This window comes from Chlorocebus sabaeus, chromosome 25, assembly GCF_047675955.1.
Source record: "Chlorocebus sabaeus isolate Y175 chromosome 25, mChlSab1.0.hap1, whole genome shotgun sequence".
Taxonomy (NCBI): domain Eukaryota; kingdom Metazoa; phylum Chordata; class Mammalia; order Primates; family Cercopithecidae; genus Chlorocebus; species Chlorocebus sabaeus.
Genome location: NC_132928.1, coordinates 1379879 through 1398871, shown reverse-complemented (window position 1 = coordinate 1398871; position 18993 = coordinate 1379879). Strand labels below are relative to the sequence as shown.

The window sequence follows — 18993 nt, the reverse complement described above, 5'->3', positions numbered from 1 at the left end:
CTTGGGCATGGAGTAGTCAAGCTTCAGAGGGGTTTCATCCTAGCTGGGTGACATCAGGTACATGTGAGACCTCTCTGAACATCTGTGACCTGGCTCAAATGCCGCACACTTCATAGTCCTGCACTCAGAGGTTGACCAAAGTGCCTGCCAGGCCTGAGGTGGGCTGGGGTCCCCTTCACCTAGCCACAATGGCTGCCTACTAGGTCTCCAACATGGGTATTCCTGCTTCTTTGCTCTAGACAGCTCATCTGTCCCTCTAGCTGCATTCCCTAGGAGGCCAGCCCGTTCCGTTGTTTGGCATCCGTGTCTCTGACCTGGTTCTCAGGTGAAGAGAGAAGCCCAGCCCCACCTGAGCTGGCATCTTTGAGACTGACAGCGGAGGCAGCCACAAAGGCTGGAGGGTCCCTGTCCAGCCTGGCCCCCAATCCCCTCCCTCTAGCCAGCTCATCCCACCCCTCTTGGCTAAACCTCATCTGATCCCAGGGACCTCAGAGTAGAGAGAAAGGGATCCCTACTCCCTAGGCAGTGTTGGGAGAGCACCGGGGCCTCAATTTCCCCAGGAACTCACTGCCTGACACTTCTTAGCTCCCTAGTGGGTCTCCTTCCAGGGGAAGAAATCAGGGTGTGACTACCTGGGCTCCCCTGTGCCTGTCTGGCTTGAAGACATCACTTTTGTCCTGGTGGTGGTGGAAATCAGGAGCACAGAATCAGCAGAAAGGGACTTTTAAAAAAATTATTATTATTTGCAGACAGGGTCTCACTCTGCCACCCAGGCTGGAGTGCAGCGGCAGAGTCCTAGGTCACTGTAACCTTGAACTTCTGGGCCCAAGCGATCCTCCCACCTCAGCCTCCCAAGTAGCTGGAACTGCAGGTGTGTGTCACCATACCTGGCTATCTTTGTAAAATTTTTGTAGAGATGGGGTCTCATCATGTTGCCCAGGCTGGGGAAGGTACATTTCTTAACCCTACGGCTGTGTATACAGAAATCTATTTTATTGCTTTTTAAACTGTGCATGTATCTGACATACACTCTTTCCTGTCTGCATTTTTTCACATTTAAAATAAAATATTTTAAAGGGGCGAGGCACGGTGGCTCACACCTGTAATCCCAGCACTTTGGGAGGCCAAGGCTGGTGGATCACCTGAGATCAGGAGTTCGAGACCAGCCATGGCCAACATGGTGAAACCCTGTCTCCACTAAAAATACAAAAATTAGCTGGGCGTAGGGGCAGGCGCCTGCAATCCCAGCTACTTGGGAGGCTGAGGCAGCAGAATTGCTTGAACCCAGAAGGCGGAGATTGCAGTGAGCCAAGATTGTGTCACTGCACTCCAGTATGGGCGACACAGCAAGATTCCATCTCAAAAAAAGAAAAAAAAAAAATAGAGTATTTTAAAGGAAGGGGAAGCAGGCTCTGGTTCCCACACAATCCCCACTCAGTGACACTGGAGCCACCCCTGGCCATGCTCTGCCATCAGAGAACCAAAGCCAGGTCCCTTCAGCCCTAAAGTGGCCATAACCACATGTATCCCCCATGAAATGTCCGCACACGGCCCAGTTCTGGCTGAGCAGGAGAGGCAGCACAATCAGAAGGCTCCACAGGCATCCACACCCCTCCCTGGGGCTTTCCAAGAGTATCTGAGATGCCTGTAGGGTGGGAGGGAGACGTCCTTCCCCTAAACAGACAACCTGCCGCAGCTTCACAGAGGTGAGATTTCAGAGGGGAGCCCCAGGCAGAAAAAGGGACTGAATTTGGGGGCAGGAGGGTCACCACTTCTGGGGTCCTTCGAAGCCCCCGCAGGTGCAGCCCTGGGGGAGAACTCCGACCATCGCAGCCTGCAGTGGCAGTGAGGATGCCCTGCCCAAGGGGCAAGCAAGGTAGGTGATGGCGGCAGCAAAGGGGCACAGGAGGCCTGGGCCAGGCCCAGTGACCCCACCCTTCAGGCCCTGCCCCTGGGCCTCCCCCGGACAAATCAGGTTGATTCCCGACCTCCAGAATACCCAGAGAACTGTGCTGCAGGGACACTCTCCCACAAGCCCAATCCCTCACAGCTGCACAAGGGAAGAGGCAAGAAGACCTGAGGGTGGTGGGCAGAACCAGGCCTCTGTTCCCTTCTGACCAATCCAGGAGGGCTTCCTGGGAGCGGGGTCTCCTCCGCCTCAACTGGATCTCAGCTTAAAGGCCAGCTCATTAGAGACCGCTGTGACCTCCCTTCTGGGCACCAGTCCCCAGTTCTGGGCCCCACCCCCACAGCCCCGGCCTCCCCCCGGGGTCCCCAGGCCACCTCCTCCTTTGCTTCATCTGTAGCCAACTCCCCGGCATGAGCCCAGGCATGAGCCCGCGCGAGTCACTGCGGCCGCCGGGGCGCCGAGGCCAGTGCGGGGACATAGCAGGCCTCCCTCCTTCGGACCTTCCGCCGCGGCCCCGCGAGTGCCACAGGTTTCCACAGGGCCGGGGCACACGGACCCGCGCAGCCTGGGAGCCAGGGACCCCAATCCCAGCGAAGGGGCGCCTCGCACCCCAGTCCTCACGCGGTCCCCGAGGGCTCGCGGTGACTGCTGGGTCGGGGAGGAGGAGGGTGGCAACCCGGCCCCGCGGCTCCAGTGGCTGCAGCAGCCCCCCGGGCCTCAGTCTCCGAATCTGCCAAACGGGCGTGTGGCAGCCACAAGGTGTCTTTTCGGAAGACTCACAGGCGCAGGCGCAGACGGGTGCGCACCCCTAAGGCGCGCGCGAGCTAGGACCTCGGCCCGGGGCGGGGTGCCCCCGGTCCCGCCCCCTGCAGCCCTTCTGGAGCCAGCGCGCCTGCGTCGCGGGCGCACGGGGGCAGAGCTCCCGGCGTCTCCGCCCCTTACCCGGCGTTCCCCGCGCCCGCAGGCGCTGACGTGGCCGCCGTCAGAGCCGCCATCTTGTGGGAGCGAAACCAACGCCTGGCTCGGAGCAGCAGCCTCTGAGGTGAGGGCGAGGGGCGCGGGTCGGTGTGGGCCGCACACAAGTTGGAGCCGGCGGGGTCTGGGGACTGGCCTCGGGGCGACTTGAGGTTCGGGGCGAAGGGCACCTCGATCCCGGCGGCGGCGGCGGCGGCGGCGGCGACAGGGCCGGGCCGGGGGCGGACGAGGACGGGCCGGGCTGAGGCTGGGGAGTCGGGGCTGGGAGGGCGGGCGGGCGGGCGGGTCGGTGAGCTCCTCGCGCCCCTCACAGGTTCCCGGAGTCGCCCGCGGCCCCTTGTCCTCCTCTGCCAGTCCCTGCCCCCGCCCGTCGCCCGGAAGTCAGCCGGGACGCCAGGCTCTTCTCCAGGAAACCTGGGCTTCCTGCTTCCCTCACCTCTGCCCCTCACGTTTCCCGAGGCCGCCCGCGCGTGGAGGGTTGGGGTTAGCGGTCTCGGGGGCCGGTGGGGGTTGTAGGGCCTCCTCCACCCGAGTACAGGCTAGCGAGCGGCATCCGGGCAGACCGCTGCCTCGGGGACCGGGAAACTGAGGCTCAGGCGGCCCCAAGACGCCGTCAAGGTCACGTAGGTGGTGGGGGCTTGCACCTTCGCCTCCCGACTCCATCCAGCCCGTGTTTCCTCTGAGGAAGGCACTGGGTCAGGGGCGGTGAGAGCGAGCGGGCGGGCAGTGGACATGGACCCTGCGCCTTTCCCTGTCTGCTGAACGGAATGCGTGGACCTCCGGGGAAGCCCAGAGTGCCTCCCTTCACAACAGTGAGACGCGATTTGGGGTCAATATGAAGTCTCCGGTGGCTTCCAGAGGGCCGGTCGATGTTCGCTTTAACTCCAGGGTGGTTTCCTTGACGTTGTCGGCAGTAGATAAGAAGGCCTCTTTTGAGCTGGTGAATCTTTAACTTGCCTGCGGAACGACCTGCTCGCAGACTCTAGGCCGCAGAGGCCGGCCCCAGCGCTCTCTCGGGGCACAGCCTGGGTGGTTGGTTACGGCTTGTGAGATTGGGTCTGGACAGCCGTGCGCACCTAGAGTGTTAGATAACCATTCCGACGGCACCTCCTGGCGCACTCCCTTTCCGTCCAGGCAGCCAGTTGCTGCTTTGCAGGAACTGAGTAGAAATGCGCTCGGAATCGCGGGCAGGAAAAGGAGGGAGGTCGGAGTCTTTGGATGGTCCCCGAAGTCGCCGCCTAGTTGAGAGCTGTAGAGTTGGTGCCACTGCCCCTATTGGAGTGGGCAGTTGTATTTCTTGTTTCAGAACTAGTGGTCAGCAGTTTTCTCTGCCGCCGGTTGTTGCAAGGCTGGTGGTTCTGGCGTTTTCCGCAGTGTGTTGGGAGGAGTGTGAGATGCCGAGGTGCAGTTGTGTGCGGCCCCTGTGGCCCTCTGCTTTTGCGTTAGCCATTGTCTAACACGTGTGACTGCGTGAATGGTGTCCTCATTTAATTTGAATTTTCACCAGCACTACCAAGGTAGCCAGAACCATAAGGTCCTGAAATGCCGTACTATTAGCTGGGTCCAAAATTGAGAAGAATTGACTAGTGTAAATGTTAGTCACACATCTGATTGGCCACATTGTTAGAGGTGTGTTGTCCACGTTTTCACATGTTGGTAGACCGGAGAATATCTGTCACTTGTCTTTAGGTGTATCTTGTTGAAAATAAATCCAAATCATTGCAGCAGTAGGAATATGCTGTTGCCTGTCAGGCAGTTTTTCAGATTTGCTAGTTGAAAAAGATTTGAAACAGTTGGACAACAGCTGAGTCACACAGTAACTGTGAGTGAAAAGCAAAAACTGGTTCTGTGCCCCTCACAGTTCTGATTTTGTACATCATGTAGTCTAGCTATGCGCTGTACTTCTTGCACAATATGGAGAGGACATTCAGACATCTTCACCTGCTCATCTGCCCCTACGGACTGGACAGGCTTGAAACTATAGGAAGATGCATTTGGCCTTTCATTTTTCACTTCAGTAAAATTTAATATGGACTGTCAGCTGCTGCAGTGATCATAGAAGTAGACCTAACTAAGAGAAAAAAACCTGTTGTGCAAGTTCACACGCAAAGTATATGACTGTGGTTTCAGAGAGTTGAAGCAGTTCTTTCTAGATTCTTCAAATTAAATGTCTCATTGGTGTATTTAAACCAGCTCTTAGTCACAGGCCATGCTCACCAACTTTTGTACACACTTCTTCCTGAGCTGTGACCATTCTCTTGAGCAAGAGGCTGCAGCCAGCCTGGGCTGGCGGGCCCATACTGTCTCTCATAGGCATTCTGTCCTCTCCCCCTGACCTTTCACCTCGGTAAGCTCAAGAGGGTGAAAGGAAGTAGAGTGCACTGTCAGAGGTAATTGGGAGAGAAACACGAAAAGGCCTTGCAGTGGGGATCTTAAATTATGAGAACTTGTGTTTTCTGTGTTGTGTCTGCTCCTCATTGGTGTGGTTGGTTGGGAGGGGTATTCTGCCCGTAGCATCTGAAGTGGTCTTTTTGAAAAGGTTTAGCCCCTTCATGTTGGGATTCCAGGACTTGCCTTCATCCTCAGGTTCATATTTTCCTGTGGTTGTTTTAAACTCTTTAAAGCATAGTTGCACTTATCGCCTTACAGCTGTGCAGGTGCCCAGCACCGTCTTGGAAGGTAGTTTCACATTCTCAGGTGGGTCAGATGACCTCGTTAGCAACTTGACAGACATGTCCTGGATGTTTTTTGTTCCCAGGAGGCTCTCAGGTCCTCCCCCAGGGTCCTGTCACTCAACCATCTACAGGGATGAGAAGACAGTGAGGCTGGCTGATTAGCCATAATGTCCTTGACTAATCCTGGTTTCCTGGTTCTCACACAGTGGTAACAAGGGCTTGCAGCCGGTTGTCAGCCAACAGACTGGGAAGGGTGGTGCTTCTTACAGGCCCTGATAACAGGAGAAGCCTAAATGACATCAAGAGAAGAGACAGGGAAAGCATAAAAGGCAGATTTTCACAGGCACAGCAATTGAGAATGATTCTGTTTAGAAGGCAGACGTTCTCCCACACCCCTGAGGCCCAGGGCTCACTGTTAGTGTACAGCATGAAGTGAACGGGAGACTTGATGCAGTCCATGAACATTTCAGGAAGTTAGAAGTCTGTAGTTGTGGATTGCAAAATACATATCTGGCCTGCCTCCCATTTCCTGCCACACAACTACTAAAATACTTGGAATCTCCAAAGTGATGATGTCTTTTTGTACCCTAATGAGTTGACCAGTGACGGGCAGCCCCTACGAAACTTCAGGGTAGGGCTAGTCACGGGGCCAAGGCAGGATTAAAGGGTTTCAGCCCCACCCTCCAATTTCCCCAGAGTGGAGAGGGACTGAAGATTGAGCTGGTCACCAGTAGCCAATAATTTAATCAATCACACTAATATCATGAAGCCACACTTTTGCCTTCAGTAGTTAACAGCATCTACAGCCCCGTGTTTCCACATTTGTACAAAGGAATGTTCAGACTGAACCACACTTAAGTACAATTCTGAAATAGCATGAAATTCCTTGTTGATGGGAAATACCCAAAAGGCCTGCCTGGGCTTTCAGAGAGCTTCCAGAAAGCTGAATTCATGGAGGTTCCTGGAGGGTGGCACGCCCAGGAGGGCAAGGTAGCTCCGTGTCTCTTCCCTCATACCCCACCCTATGCATCTCTCCATCTGTATCCTTTGTAATATCCTTTATGAAAAACCAGTAAACTTTAGTGTTTTTCTGAGTTCTGTGAGCCACTCTAGCAAATTAATTGAACCCAAAGGGAAGGAGTTATGGGAACCCTGATTTATAGATGGTTGTCCAGAAGCACAGGTAAAATAACCTGGAGCTTGTGATTGCCTCCAGGTGGACAGTGTCAGGATTGAACTGAATTAAAGGACACCTATCCGGTGTCTTCTGCAGAACGCAGAACTGGTTGCTTACTTGGCATGTGTGGAGAAACCCCTGCTCATGTGGTGGGAGAAGCGACCTGTGTTATAAGAGTGTGTGAGAAACTGAGTTTGGGTTTTCCTGTGTCCTCAAAATAGTGTGTTTTGAAAATCTTCTAGGCAGAATGTATTAAAATAGTTTTTACTCCCTGAAGGGATGCCAGCAAGCTAGAAAGATTCATTTCCAAAGGACTTCCAGTGGTAGCATGGCTAGATATGAGACATCTTTCCATTTGTGTCATACAGCAAGTTATTTTTGCAGTACCATATACACTATACGGGAAACTTTTAAGTATTTTATAGGTTTTATTTAGGTATAAATGGTCAAGAGGACTATTGCTAGATATTATCTAGACTCATCCCGAGGATTGGGAACGCAGGCAGTTAGATGTGCCTGTGCTTCGTACCTTCTGTAGATGGGAATGCAGTTGCTCACTCACTAATCAAATGTATTGATTTGTATTAAAATACTATGAATACATCTGGCAGTTTTGGTGGTGACATATTCCTTAAAATATTTGTATTAACCAGGCACTGTGGCTCACACCTGTGTAGTGCAATCTACTTGGGAGGCTGAAGCAGGAGAGTGGATCACTTGAGCCTAGGAGGTCAAGGTTGCAGTGAGCTGTGATCATATCACTGCACTCCAGCTTGAGTAACAGAGCAAGAACCTTAGCTCTTTAAAAAAAAAAAAAAAAAAAAAGTATACCTACTCACCAGCTGAGGACCTGGGGGCAGGTTTAGAAAACAGATTTTGAACATGCATCCCTCTTGTGGTGTCTGACATCCCTGAGCTGCCACACTTTTTTGCCTTCAGCATCCTCAACCCCTTTTTTCCACATTTTTACAGTCAAATGAATGTTCAGACTAACCCACACGTGAGTACAGTTTTTAAACAGCATGAAATTCCTTGTTGACGCGATAGGTTTTTCGTGACAAACTTAATTTTTAGGGAAAGCACATCTGCAGATGTATACAGTTGATCTTCATGAGCCCTAGGGGCCTGATAAACATTCCTTTGCCATTGTTTTCTCCTCTCCTTGGTGGTGAGTCACTTGTGCAGTGCCCAGCGGAAGAGGGTGGGAGGCTGGGGAGGAAGGCCTGTTCTGGGCAAAGGAAGCCCTACTTGATGAGCATGAGGCTCCACGGGGGCAGGGGCTGTGACAGTGAGTGCCACGCAGAGCCACCCACACTGGTGGAGGGAAGGCAGGGAGATACCAGGACCATCCGGAAGGGGCTGTCATTTGACAGGTGCCATGTGAGCAGAGAAGTGGAGTGGCCTGGGACAATTAGGGCAGAATCCCTGAGGTGGATGCGCTGGCTGAGTTTGGAGACCTGTCAGGAACAGGGTGCATACTGGGTGGGAAGCCTGCTGGGGTGTGCAGTGGCCCTCAGAGGGGGTCTTCGATCCCCAGAAAAAGGATTTGGGGGATCTGGGGGGGCATTTTGGGTGGCAGTACTGGCACCTTTGGCAGTGGCAGGAACACTTCCTGTCTGACCTTCATGTAGGGGAGGTCATCTAATGTCCCAGATGACCTAGACCTATGTCCTAGACCTGTTATAAATATGAAAAAAAAAAAACAAAAAAAAAACTTTTGTGCATAGTTTTAACAGGTGTTCTGAAGTTTCAGGAACAGAATCACCTTATAAATCAAAGATGATTGTATATTGTTCCCTTCAGAATCATAGCAAGAATTCGGTTTCCAGAAGGAAAAACTACAGTAGTTGCTTCATGGACACAGCTTGCCCTTGAGATTGGAGGTGTCCGTTCATGAGCAGCCTGGTAAGGGTGGTTCTCTGGCTGCCACCTTTGGTCCTCTAGTGTAGTTGTGAAGTCACTTTCCTTTACTCCCCGTTGCATCATAGTTGGGGCAGAGCATTGGTTCTCTGCCATCTTGTGTGAGTGCTGGGATGCTGTCTCCACTTCCTTTTGGGTTGCCAGAGGCAGCATTTAGAGCACAGTGTGGGCATTATGTTGTGGACCAAGGCAGCCTGTTGCAAGGACCTGATCTGGAAGCAGCTGTGGGGCAGCTCTGAGCAGAGCATGGGGTCACCTGGCTGACTGGTGTGCTGAGAGCACGCAGGAGGAGGCTGGAGACAGGGTTCTTCTTGCCTGGGGAGAAGGAGGGAGGTTACTCGAATCACAGTGGAGAGTGCTTGTTGGGTTTGGGTGGGGGGTTTCCGGCAGCAAAGCTGGCTGTCAAGGGGCAGGAATTGGGAGGAGGGTCTAAAGCCTTGAAGAGAAATATGGGGTCGCTGTGTAGGGGCCGCCATCACCTGGAGAGCAGGGCAGATGCCAGCGTGTGTGTGAGACCTAGGTCACCTGAGGGGAGGTCCCCAGAGTGTGTCCCTGGGGTGTGCCTTTCTCTTACCTTCTGGAGTACATCCAGAAGCGAGGATTTCCTGCAAGGGTGGTGGCCTCCCAGGGCCTGTGGGGGTCGTCCCTGTCTCTTTACATGTCTGACCAGGGTGGAGTGGGATAGCAAGGCAGTGTTCATCCCAAAGCTGGGGGAAACCTGGTGATGGCTCCCACTCCCATTGTTGCACTTCGCTGTTGATTCCTCTGGAAGAGCAAGTCTTTGTGTGGTGTTTCCCCTCAGCCCACATTTTTAAAATGAAAGTTTCTTGAAGGCAGAAATCAAGTTTTAGGCATTGGCTCAATCACTGGTGCAGCCACTGCATTAATTTTCTTTAACCTGGTACGGAGAAGCTGCAAGGGCCCCACCCCCGCCTAGTGGTTGGAGGAAGGAGCAACTTGCTCTCCCAGTTTATGACAGCAACACCAGCAGTGTGCTGTTCCAGTTCCCCATTTTTTTTTTTCAAGTGATGTGGAAAGGGGCCTTCAGGGCGCTGGATCCCCCGGCCCCACACAAGGGTGGGCCCATGTTCACCCCGAACAGCGCCTGGCAGTAGCTCAGTGCCCAGCATGTCTGTGGTCAGTGTGTAGTTCAGGAAGTGAACTGGCAAAGCTGAATAAATGAGATTTACTTCCCAGCAGAAGTCAGAGGCCCTTTCACCCTCTCTTCCTGGGTTCTTGGCACTCCCCTGAAAACCAGGGTAGCATTGTCACATCAGATAGCTCTGCCATGTCTGCACTGACCATGCCGAGATGGGCACTGTGGACTCAGCCTCTGGTCATGGCTGGAACCAGCGGCCTCCATGTGAGGTATAGGGGAATGCACTGCTAGCAGATGGTTGGGGTATGGACACTCCTCCTGCCCTCTTGACTTGGTGCTGTGCCATCACAGTCACTCGCTGTTTAGCATGCTGTTTAGAGTGAATCACAAGTGTCCAGGCCCCTGGGAGTGCCGCCCCTCAAGTTGGAAGAGCCCTTGGGCACGGCATAGGCTCCTGGCAGAATTGGGCTGGGCCATGATCCAGGGCGTTGGCACCTCACCTAGGAGTTGGGGTTCTAGTCAGAAGCACTGTGGAGACAGGGTCTCCCCTGTAGGCACCAAACTGACCTCAAACTGCTGGTTCTTTGGCCCTGGGGACGGGGCTGGTTGAAGTATTCTCCCTGCATCTGTCACCTGCACAGCAGGGATGCTGTGTTTCTTGACTGTTCCGCGTTGCAGTGTTAAATCCCTGCAGGTTCCTCATTCTCAGCTTGTGTTGTGAGTTTCAGTGTTGTGGGCTAATGTGGATTTGCATTTCTGGTCTTGGTTTTCCCAGTGACCAGTCTGTCAGCCACTGCACTGGGGGCCAGGTAGAGGCTAACTGCACCCTGCCTGCCAGAGTAGAAATACTGGTAGGCCCCAGGCTCTGCTGCCCCTTCCATGTCCTTGTGTAGGCATCCATGGACAAAGCTCACTCACAGGGTTTGCACAGCTGCAGGGAGGCCAGGAAACATGGGTTTTATTCTAGAGGGCCTTGTGCTCAGTGACAGACCGGAGTCCCATCACTGAGAGAGCAGGGCAGGGGCAGCACAAAGGACTGGACAGCGTTTACCATGATGCTGTATGCATAGCCAGCGCAAGTCCCTCATTGTAGCTGTGGTCAGGGGTCATAAGACACTGCCCTCAGAAGCCCTGGGAGCCTACCTGGTGTGTGCTCAGAGCTGTGCATCTGCATATTTCAGAAGGGCTTATGTTTGGTGAGGTGCTTTGAGGACAGTTAAGTGACACTTCACAAAAACCAAGTAGCAAGAAATACACAAATAAGCAGTTAGTGGGCAGTGACTCTTTGGTGTTCACATTAGCTGTAGTCCTAGAACTCAGTCCATGAGGTGGAATCACAAAAATGGAATTCATTTCTAGCTGTCAGTACACAAACTGATTTAAGATATCACCTTGAATCTTAAGCTGACAAACAGTGATCTAAACTGAATTTCACTGATTGCCTCACCTGAAAGAACTGATAGATAATGCCCTCCCTTAACTCAAGGCCAGCAGCACATGTGTTAGAGGGGACCGTCGTCTCCTAATGGCTTGTGGGGTCACTGCATCAAGTTGTAATGCCTAATGAGCTCCTCTAAAAACATCTGAAACTTTAAAAAAAAAAAAAAAACCAGCAGACTCAGCAGGACTCGCCTTCAGATGCAGGCCAGAATGAGAGTTCTAGAATGTGTGTGCTGTTCTTTTGTCTCAGTCTGCATGATTGCAAGTCTCTTCAACATGATTGGGTCCATAGAGTGTCTCAGTCGTGTGTCTTCCCCTCTGATCATGCCTTTTGATTCGCACCTGTGTCACAATTGTGCTGGCTTGTGAGATGTGTCTGCCTGTCACCATTATCGGCACGTTTAGTTTTCCCTTTACATGAGTTTTGGTAAAATAGTGACAAAATGTAATGCAGTGCTCAGTTGCAGAAAAATGTCAGGCCTACAGAAATGGAGCATTTGGCTGGTGGGTAGACTGATGACCATAGGCTTTATTTGGCTGCTGTGGTAAACAAGCAGCAGCTTGTGCAGGTGAGAATAAATGGCCATATTGCATTTCATTTTAAGGACTCTCTCAAAATGAAAATCCTTGTGTGGGAAATGAACACAGGCTTTCACAAAATTGATCATCTACACTATATGTATGACTGTTGAAAGGCTGCTGTTCCTCAGAAATCCTTAAAATGTTGTATAATGTACATGAGTCCCTTCGGGAAGTCATCGGCTTTGTTCAGTTTCCTCAGATAGTAAAATTGAGATTATGAACTATAAAGATGTGTGTAATTTATCTGTCAGTGAACTTGACTTTAATAAAAGCTTTTTGAAAAAGAGCTCTGGGTGGGTTGCATTGGCTCACACGCATAGTTCTAACTACTGTGGAGGTCAGGGCAGGAGGATTACTGGAGCCCAAGAGTTCAAGACCAGCCTGGGCAGGATAGCAAGACCCTGTCTATAGAAAATATTAAAAATCAGCTAGGCGTGGTGGCGTGCCCCTGCAGTCCCTGCTACTTGGGAGGCTGAGGTGGGAGGTTCGCTTGAGCCCAGGTGTTCAAGGCTGCAGTGGGCTGTGATCGAACCGCTGAATTCCAACCTGGGTGACAGAGTGAGGCCCTGTCTCAAAAAGTGAACTCTGGATGTCACTGGCTTTCCATGTAAGCAGAGCACACATCATGTGAGCCCCATTTGTGGATGTCAGTCAGCGGAATAGAATCTTGGACCTGGAGCTTGTTTGTCCTGTGCTAGAGGTTGGAGGTATCTCTGTCTTTCTGTTGGTTCTTGTCAGTTCAGGTCACTTAGAGATTCTGTTAACGTACACCAGCTCTGACAGGTTGGGGAAAATGATCTACCTTCTGCCTGAGCCTGTTCCTTTCCCTGACTCATGCCAAAGCATCCCTGAGATCTGCAAGGGACCAAGGATAGTACTGGCTGGTGGTCTGGGTACAGGCCACAGAGGCACTGGCTCCCCTGTGCATCCGGACCATTTTGGTTGGATCCATTCATAGACACAAAACGGATGTGAACTCACAGAGCTACATTTCTCCCCACCCCGTTCAGTGAGGTGTCAGGGAATGTAGCTGCCAGAGGTGACTGTCCTGTTCTCTGGTGTAATGCCTGAAGGCCACGTTAACCATTGGTCTCTGGTCCTCACTGAAGAAAAAAACATTTTTCCTAAAAGACTTTTTTCCCCCAGAGTTGGAGCCCACAGCGTGGTCAGGAAAGAGAAGTCGCCACTGGCAGCTCCTGGCATCCTCCTGCTGGGCAGCCCTCCTCTCATAGTGTGAGGGGTCCCATCGTGTACAAGCAGGAAGGCTCTGAGAAAGCCAGGGTTTGCTGCTACCACAGGATAATTCTGATGAACCTGAAAAGAGGGTTTTGGCTTGTGTGTGGGGAACTCTGGTGGAAGAAAGGGTGACAGCACTTGGCCTGGGCATCACACAAGTTAGGCCCTGGAATTGAGAGTGGGGTTTGCTGTGGATCTTTCTCCCTCGTCCTAGACTCTGTTGGGTCTCCACCTGTCACAGAAGCAGTAAATGGTGCAGGGGCTGCCAGGTCCAGGGTCCTGTGGGGATGCTGGAATGTGCCGAGGCAGGATGTGCTAGCCACCCTCTGCCCGTGTGTGCAGCAGGGCCGCAGATGTGCTTGTGGGTGGGAGAAACTACGCTGTCTGTGCTGATGTCTTGACACCTGAGGTTCAGCCCTCCTGGTTCTGCCATTCCCTTGTAGGGCCGCTTCCCTCCTCTGGGGACTCTAATGCTTTGGTCTGTTAGGAAAAAAAAAAAAAATGCCGGATACGGTGACTCACTCCTGTCATCCCAGCACTTTGGGAGACCCAGGTGGGCTGACCAACATGGTGAAACCCCATGTCTACTAAAAAAAAAAAAAAAAAAAAAAAAAAAAATTAGCTGGCCGTGGTGGCACGCGCCTGTAGTCCCAGGTACTCCAGAAGCTGAGGCAGGAGAATCTCTTGAATCTGGGAGGCGGAGGTTGCAGTGAGCTGCAATTCTCCCAAGCGCCAGCATGTGTGGATCGTGGACAGTGCTGGGGTCAAGTCCTTCTAGACTTGTTAACTTGTAAAGTTAACAAGCCTTTGACACCACACACCCTTGCCTTAGCTTTCCAACACCCCAGTAATAACATCAGGACTCCCTGAGTATCGTCCACCATATGTTTTCCTGGAGTAACTCATAAAAGGCCCTCTTTTCGTTCCATTTCATGTTTTTGAGTTTTTCCTGCGAACCTGTCATTAGTTTTTCCCCATTGCCCAGAGTTGCCCAACTCCATAATACAAGAACACGTAGATGGTGTGCCCCATTCTTGCAGGTGTCCACTTCCTGCTCCAGTCTGAGGGAGTTGGCTAGGCTGCTGCACTCTCTCCACGTTGCTGTGGGCTTGCATCCTCTCCCTGGATCCCTGGGGGAGCTTCTTGCGGGGAGCACGTGAGAGGTCTGAGGCCCTGCGGTTTGGGAGTTATTTTCATTCTCCCCTAACACTTGTTGGATACTTTGGCTGGGTATAGAATTAAAGGTCATGTTCTAAGGGTTTTGAAAGCACTGTTTCAGAGTCTGCCATTCTCTGGGGCAACAGAGGTGTCATTTGCCTCTGGGCATTCTGGAGTCCACCTTGAACCTTTAGTGGGTCTCATCTAGGTCCTTGGCTTTGTGCTTCGGCCCTGGGTCCCCGCGCTGGAACACAGAAAAATTTCACCCCGTAATTTCATACGTTCTTTCTTTTAGGGTTTCTGTTAGTTGATATCTTAAAATAGTCTTCTGTCTTCAGTCTCCTGTCTTGGTTGCCTCCTTCCAGATTCCTTTTATATTTGGGTCTCTTATGTTGGTGGCCTTTCAAAGGCAGACAGGCCAGTCTCTTTAGGGGGTGGGGATGGAGCTCCAGTTGCTTGTGTGTGGATCTGCTGGGGCATATAGGACTCTCAGGAATTACTCTGGAATTTCATGGCTCAAGTGTGTTGTCATGGCTTAGCGCAGGCCTAAACCCTGCTGCAGCTGCTCCCCTAGACCAAGCTTATCCAACCCTTAGGCCGCATGTGGTCCAGGATGGCTTTGAACCTGACCCAACACAAATTTCTAATAAAACATTGATATTTTGAGGGGGGGGGGTGGTTTGTTTTGGTTTGGTTCATCAGCTGTTGTGTTAGTATATTTTGTGTGTGGTCCAAGACAATTATTCTTCCATTGTGGCCCAGGGTAGCCAAGATTGGACATTCCTGCCCTAGACAGTCCCAGCTTCATCCCTTGGGTCCCAGGTGGTCCAGTTTTCTCTGCCTGGTCAGTCATCACGTCCAAGGTCTTCCTCCCTTTTCTCTCTGCCCTTCAAGGTGTGTGTGTCATTTTGGTGTCTTCATTGGCAGTGGTTGCAGGAGTGGACTGAGGGGGCATGTATTCAGGCTCTTCTGTGTTCTGTGGGTGGTGGTCTTCCTCTGGGCTTAGAAAACCTGGCTATCCCCAAAAAGGGAACACTACAGTGAAGGTCCTTATAAATTCCAGAATTCATTTAAGTTTCAGAATAGGTGACATGTTCAAAACGAAGAGCAAAGTGTCCAGAGGACACTGATCCAGCTTGAAGGAGTTCTGCAGCTCGTCTGGGATGATGGCAGTGTCAAATCAGATGCGGGCGGCCAGTTCACACCCACTGAAACACGCAGGCATGTGTGGGCCCTCGCCAATGTTGAGAAATGGAGAAGAGGCATTTCCTTGAAGTAGTGCGTGGGGGTGACTGGATGAGAAAGTCACCAGCAGACAGTCATGGCCAGGATTTAGCCAAAAGCTGCCTTCATATAGAACCCCTGATGGAGGAGGTCTGATGAGGGGTGGGTGTGGTCACAGGCTCCTTGCATGTCCTCTTGAAGGCAGAAGCCTTCTTCACTCAGGGTAAGCCCCCCTGCGGGTGCAGTGAAGAAGCAGTCAGTGTTTCAGAAAGTGACCAGTTTTTTCTAAAGTCCCTGTTGGGAATAAAATCACCTGATTTGTGAAAGTGCCAGCTGGGCAGTGAGGCCAAAGCCTAACAGCTTCAGTGTCCTTACAGAGGCATCTGGGCATTGGAGGCCCTTCCTGCTGGAGTCTCTGCAGGGCTCTGATGGTGGGTGCCAGCCAGTCGACTTAATTGCTGTCGCTGATATTTGTGTTCTGCTGAGGAAACCCCTACCATTGCAGTGTGGGGCACACATGGTGTGCGTGCCCCATCAAGGCGTTTCCTCATAGGAGTGTGTCCCTGAAGGTGTCCTGCTGTGTCTGGCCTGGCCCTGTGTGCTGTGGTCCTTGTGAGTGTGGGGAAGCAGAGTGAGTTCTGTGTTGGGGTGTAGAGGAGCCTTGCACGCACCTGGAAGCCAGTCCTCAGGCAGCCAGCGTCCCCTCCTGCGTAGGCTGGGATGAGGCAGCCTTTCTGGCCATGCAGTCGTGGGGACAGCTTCCCAAGGTGAGGGCAACAGCTTCTCAATTTCTGACTCAGCCGTTTTCCCTCAGCCCCCATCCTGAGGTGGATTTGGGGGGCTTGGGAAGCAGGGCTCTTTCCCTGTTTCCCTGCAGGCTTCCAGGAGGTGGGGTGAGGCAGTGGTGTGTCCCTGGGTGGGCGGGCTCTGAGCAACTGCTGCTGGGCAGCACAGAACCAGACATGGAGCACCTTGTCTCTCCAGGTGTCCCTGGCCAGTGTCCTTCCACCTGTCCACAAATATGGGGAACATCTTCGCCAACCTCTTCAAGGGCCTTTTTGGCAAAAAAGAAATGCGCATCCTCATGGTGGGCCTGGATGCTGCGGGGAAGACCACGATCCTGTACAAGCTTAAGCTGGGTGAGATCGTGACCACCATTCCCACCATAGGTGAGGTGGGGGCCAGCAGGGAGTGGGTTGGGCTGGACTGGGCCAAGGTACAAGGCCTCACCCTGCATCCTGCACCCAGGCTTCAACGTGGAAACCGTGGAGTACAAGAACATCAGCTTCACTGTGTGGGATGTGGGTGGCCAGGACAAGATCCGGCCCCTGTGGCGCCACTACTTCCAGAACACACAAGGTGAGTGGCTGGGGCCTGGTCCCATGGGCCCTCCTGCTTCTAGAGAGGGGGGCCAGCCCATAGATGCAGCATCGATGCCCATAGATGCGGCAGGGGGCCTGTGTTCCCATGACCATTTGACACTGGGTGCCCTGCAGGCCTGATCTTCGTGGTGGACAGCAATGACAGAGAGCGCGTGAACGAGGCCCGTGAGGAGCTCATGAGAATGCTGGCCGAGGACGAGCTCCGGGATGCTGTCCTCCTGGTGTTCGCCAACAAGCAGGTAGGCACCCGGGCCAGCCTGGGTAATGTGAGGCACCAGCATGGGTTCCTCCAGGGCACCTGGTGGTAGGGGTTACTGGAGGCTGGTGGGGCCCCTTTCTCTGTCCTGGGGACAGCCCTTCCCACCAACCCTTCCTTCCCCCAGGACCTCCCCAACGCCATGAATGCAGCTGAGATCACAGACAAGCTGGGGCTGCACTCCCTACGCCACAGGAACTGGTACATTCAGGCCACCTGCGCCACCAGCGGTGACGGGCTCTATGAAGGACTGGACTGGCTGTCCAATCAGCTCCGGAACCAGAAGTGAATGCGACCCCCCTCCCTCTCACTCCTCTTGCCCTCTGCTTTACTCTCATGTGGCAAACGTGCGGCTCGTGGTGTGAGTGCCAGAAGCTGCCTCCGTGGTTTGGTCACCGTGTGCATCGCACCGTGCTGTAAATGTGGCAGACGCAGCCTGCGGCCAGGCTTTTTATTTAATGTAAATAGTTTTTGTTTCCAATGAGGCAGTTTCTGGTACTCCTATGCAATATTACTCAGCTTTTTTTATTGTAAAAAGAAAAATCAACTCACTGTTCAGTGCTGAGAGGGGATGTAGGCCCATGGGCACCTGGCCTCCAGGAGTCGCTGTGTTGGGAGAGCCGGGCATGCCCTTGGCTTTAGAGCTGTGTTGAAATCCATTTTGGTGGTTGGTTTTTAACCCAAACTCAGTGCATTTTTTAAAATAGTTAAGAATCCAAGTCAAGAACACTTGAACACACAGAAGGGAGACCCCGCCTAGCATAGATTTGCAGTTATGGCCTGGATGCCGGTCACCAGCCCAGCTGTTCCCCTCAGGAACATGTGGTGGCGCAGCAGACCGCGATCAATTCTGCATGGTCATAGTAGAGATCCCCGCAACTCGCTTGTACTTGGGTCACCCTGCATTCCATAGCCATGTGCTTGTCCCTGTGCTCCCACGGTTCCCAGGGGCCAGGCTGGGAGCCCACAGCCACCCCACTCTCCCGCAGGCCGCCCCACCCACCTTCAGGCAGCCTATGGGACACAGGGCCCCATCTGTCCCTCGGTCACCGTGTGGCCAGAGTGGGTCCGTTGTCCCCAACCCTCGTGCTCGCTCAGACACTTTGGCAGGATGTCTGGGGCCTCACCAGCAGGAGCGCGTGCAAGCCGGGCAGGCGGTCCACCTAGACCCACAGCCCCTTGGGAGCACCCCACCTCTGTGTGTGATGTAGCTTTCTCTCCCTCAGCCTGCAAGGGTCCGATTTGCCATCGAAAAAGACAACCTCTACTTTTTTCTTTTGTATTTTGATAAACACTGAAGAAGCTGGAGCTGTTAAATTTATCTTGGGGAAACCTCAGAACTGGTCTATTTGGTGTCGTGGAACCTCTTACTGCTTTCAATACACAATTAGTAATCAACTGTTTTGTATACTTGTTTTCAGTTTTCATTTCGACAAACAAGCACTGTAATTATAGCTATTAGAATAAAATCTCTTAACTATTTCACCGGCTCTCCAGTGTTTCCACGTAGGCATACTGCCCCCAGGAGATTGTGGATCAGCCAGCTTTAGGAAGTGCAGGTGACTGCCTAGGGCCACCACCTGAGTCCACACCCTCTCAATGTCCCCTCCTGAGTGTGCGGGCACTTCTCTGTGTCTGTGTGAGAGGCTCTTCCAGCATGGTTGCCCACACTGACCTTGGTCTCTGTTCGCAGTCCTGTTGGGCCCAGCCAGTGAGAACTGGGCCACACAGGGCAGGGGTCAGCAGGCACCATGGAAGACCTCAGCCTCCGTCACTCCCTCAGCCTGCTGCTGAACCCGCTTTGTATAACTGGCTATGGGGCAGGGCTGCTGCTAGCATACATAGTGCTTTGTGCCAACCGGGGAATGGTTCCTGAGTGGGCACAGCCCCCAACTCTCCTCAAGATGCCATGCAGCAGGGAGCTGCCAGTCGGGGGGTACCTGTTTGTGGGATGTGGCCA

General features: G+C 52.8%; 1 protein-coding gene across 3 annotated transcripts; it reads left to right on the top strand.

The window, feature by feature from the left end:
• The first annotated feature begins 2845 nt into the window (after positions 1–2845).
• ARF1 (ARF GTPase 1) lies at positions 2846–18518 on the top strand. 3 transcript variants are annotated; one of them, XM_007988209.3, is made up of 5 exons: positions 2846–2951; positions 16380–16564; positions 16644–16754; positions 16892–17016; positions 17161–18518. In XM_007988209.3, exons 2-5 carry the CDS (start codon positions 16417–16419, stop codon positions 17320–17322), a joined length of 546 nt encoding a protein of 181 aa, XP_007986400.1. In that variant the 5' UTR covers positions 2846–2951; positions 16380–16416; the 3' UTR covers positions 17323–18518. The 3 variants fall into 3 exon arrangements, with proteins under 3 accessions (XP_007986400.1, XP_007986398.2, XP_072867558.1); XM_007988207.3 differs by lacking the exon at positions 2846–2951 and adding an exon at positions 3695–3713; XM_073011457.1 differs by lacking the exon at positions 2846–2951 and adding an exon at positions 15247–15392.
• The last annotated feature ends 475 nt before the right edge of the window (positions 18519–18993 follow it).

What these genes read in the sequence shown, in the direction of transcription:
- ARF1 (XM_007988209.3), top strand. Translation starts at nt 16,417, where the DNA reads ATGGGGAACATCTTCGCCAACCTCTTCAAGGGCCTTTTTGGCAAAAAA. An exon ending in CTACTTCCAGAACACACAAG is followed by an intron (nt 16,755 to 16,891) that starts GTGAGTGGCTGG and finishes GGTGCCCTGCAG; the next exon opens with GCCTGATCTTCGTGGTGGAC. An exon ending in TGGTGTTCGCCAACAAGCAG is followed by an intron (nt 17,017 to 17,160) that starts GTAGGCACCCGG and finishes TCCTTCCCCCAG; the next exon opens with GACCTCCCCAACGCCATGAA.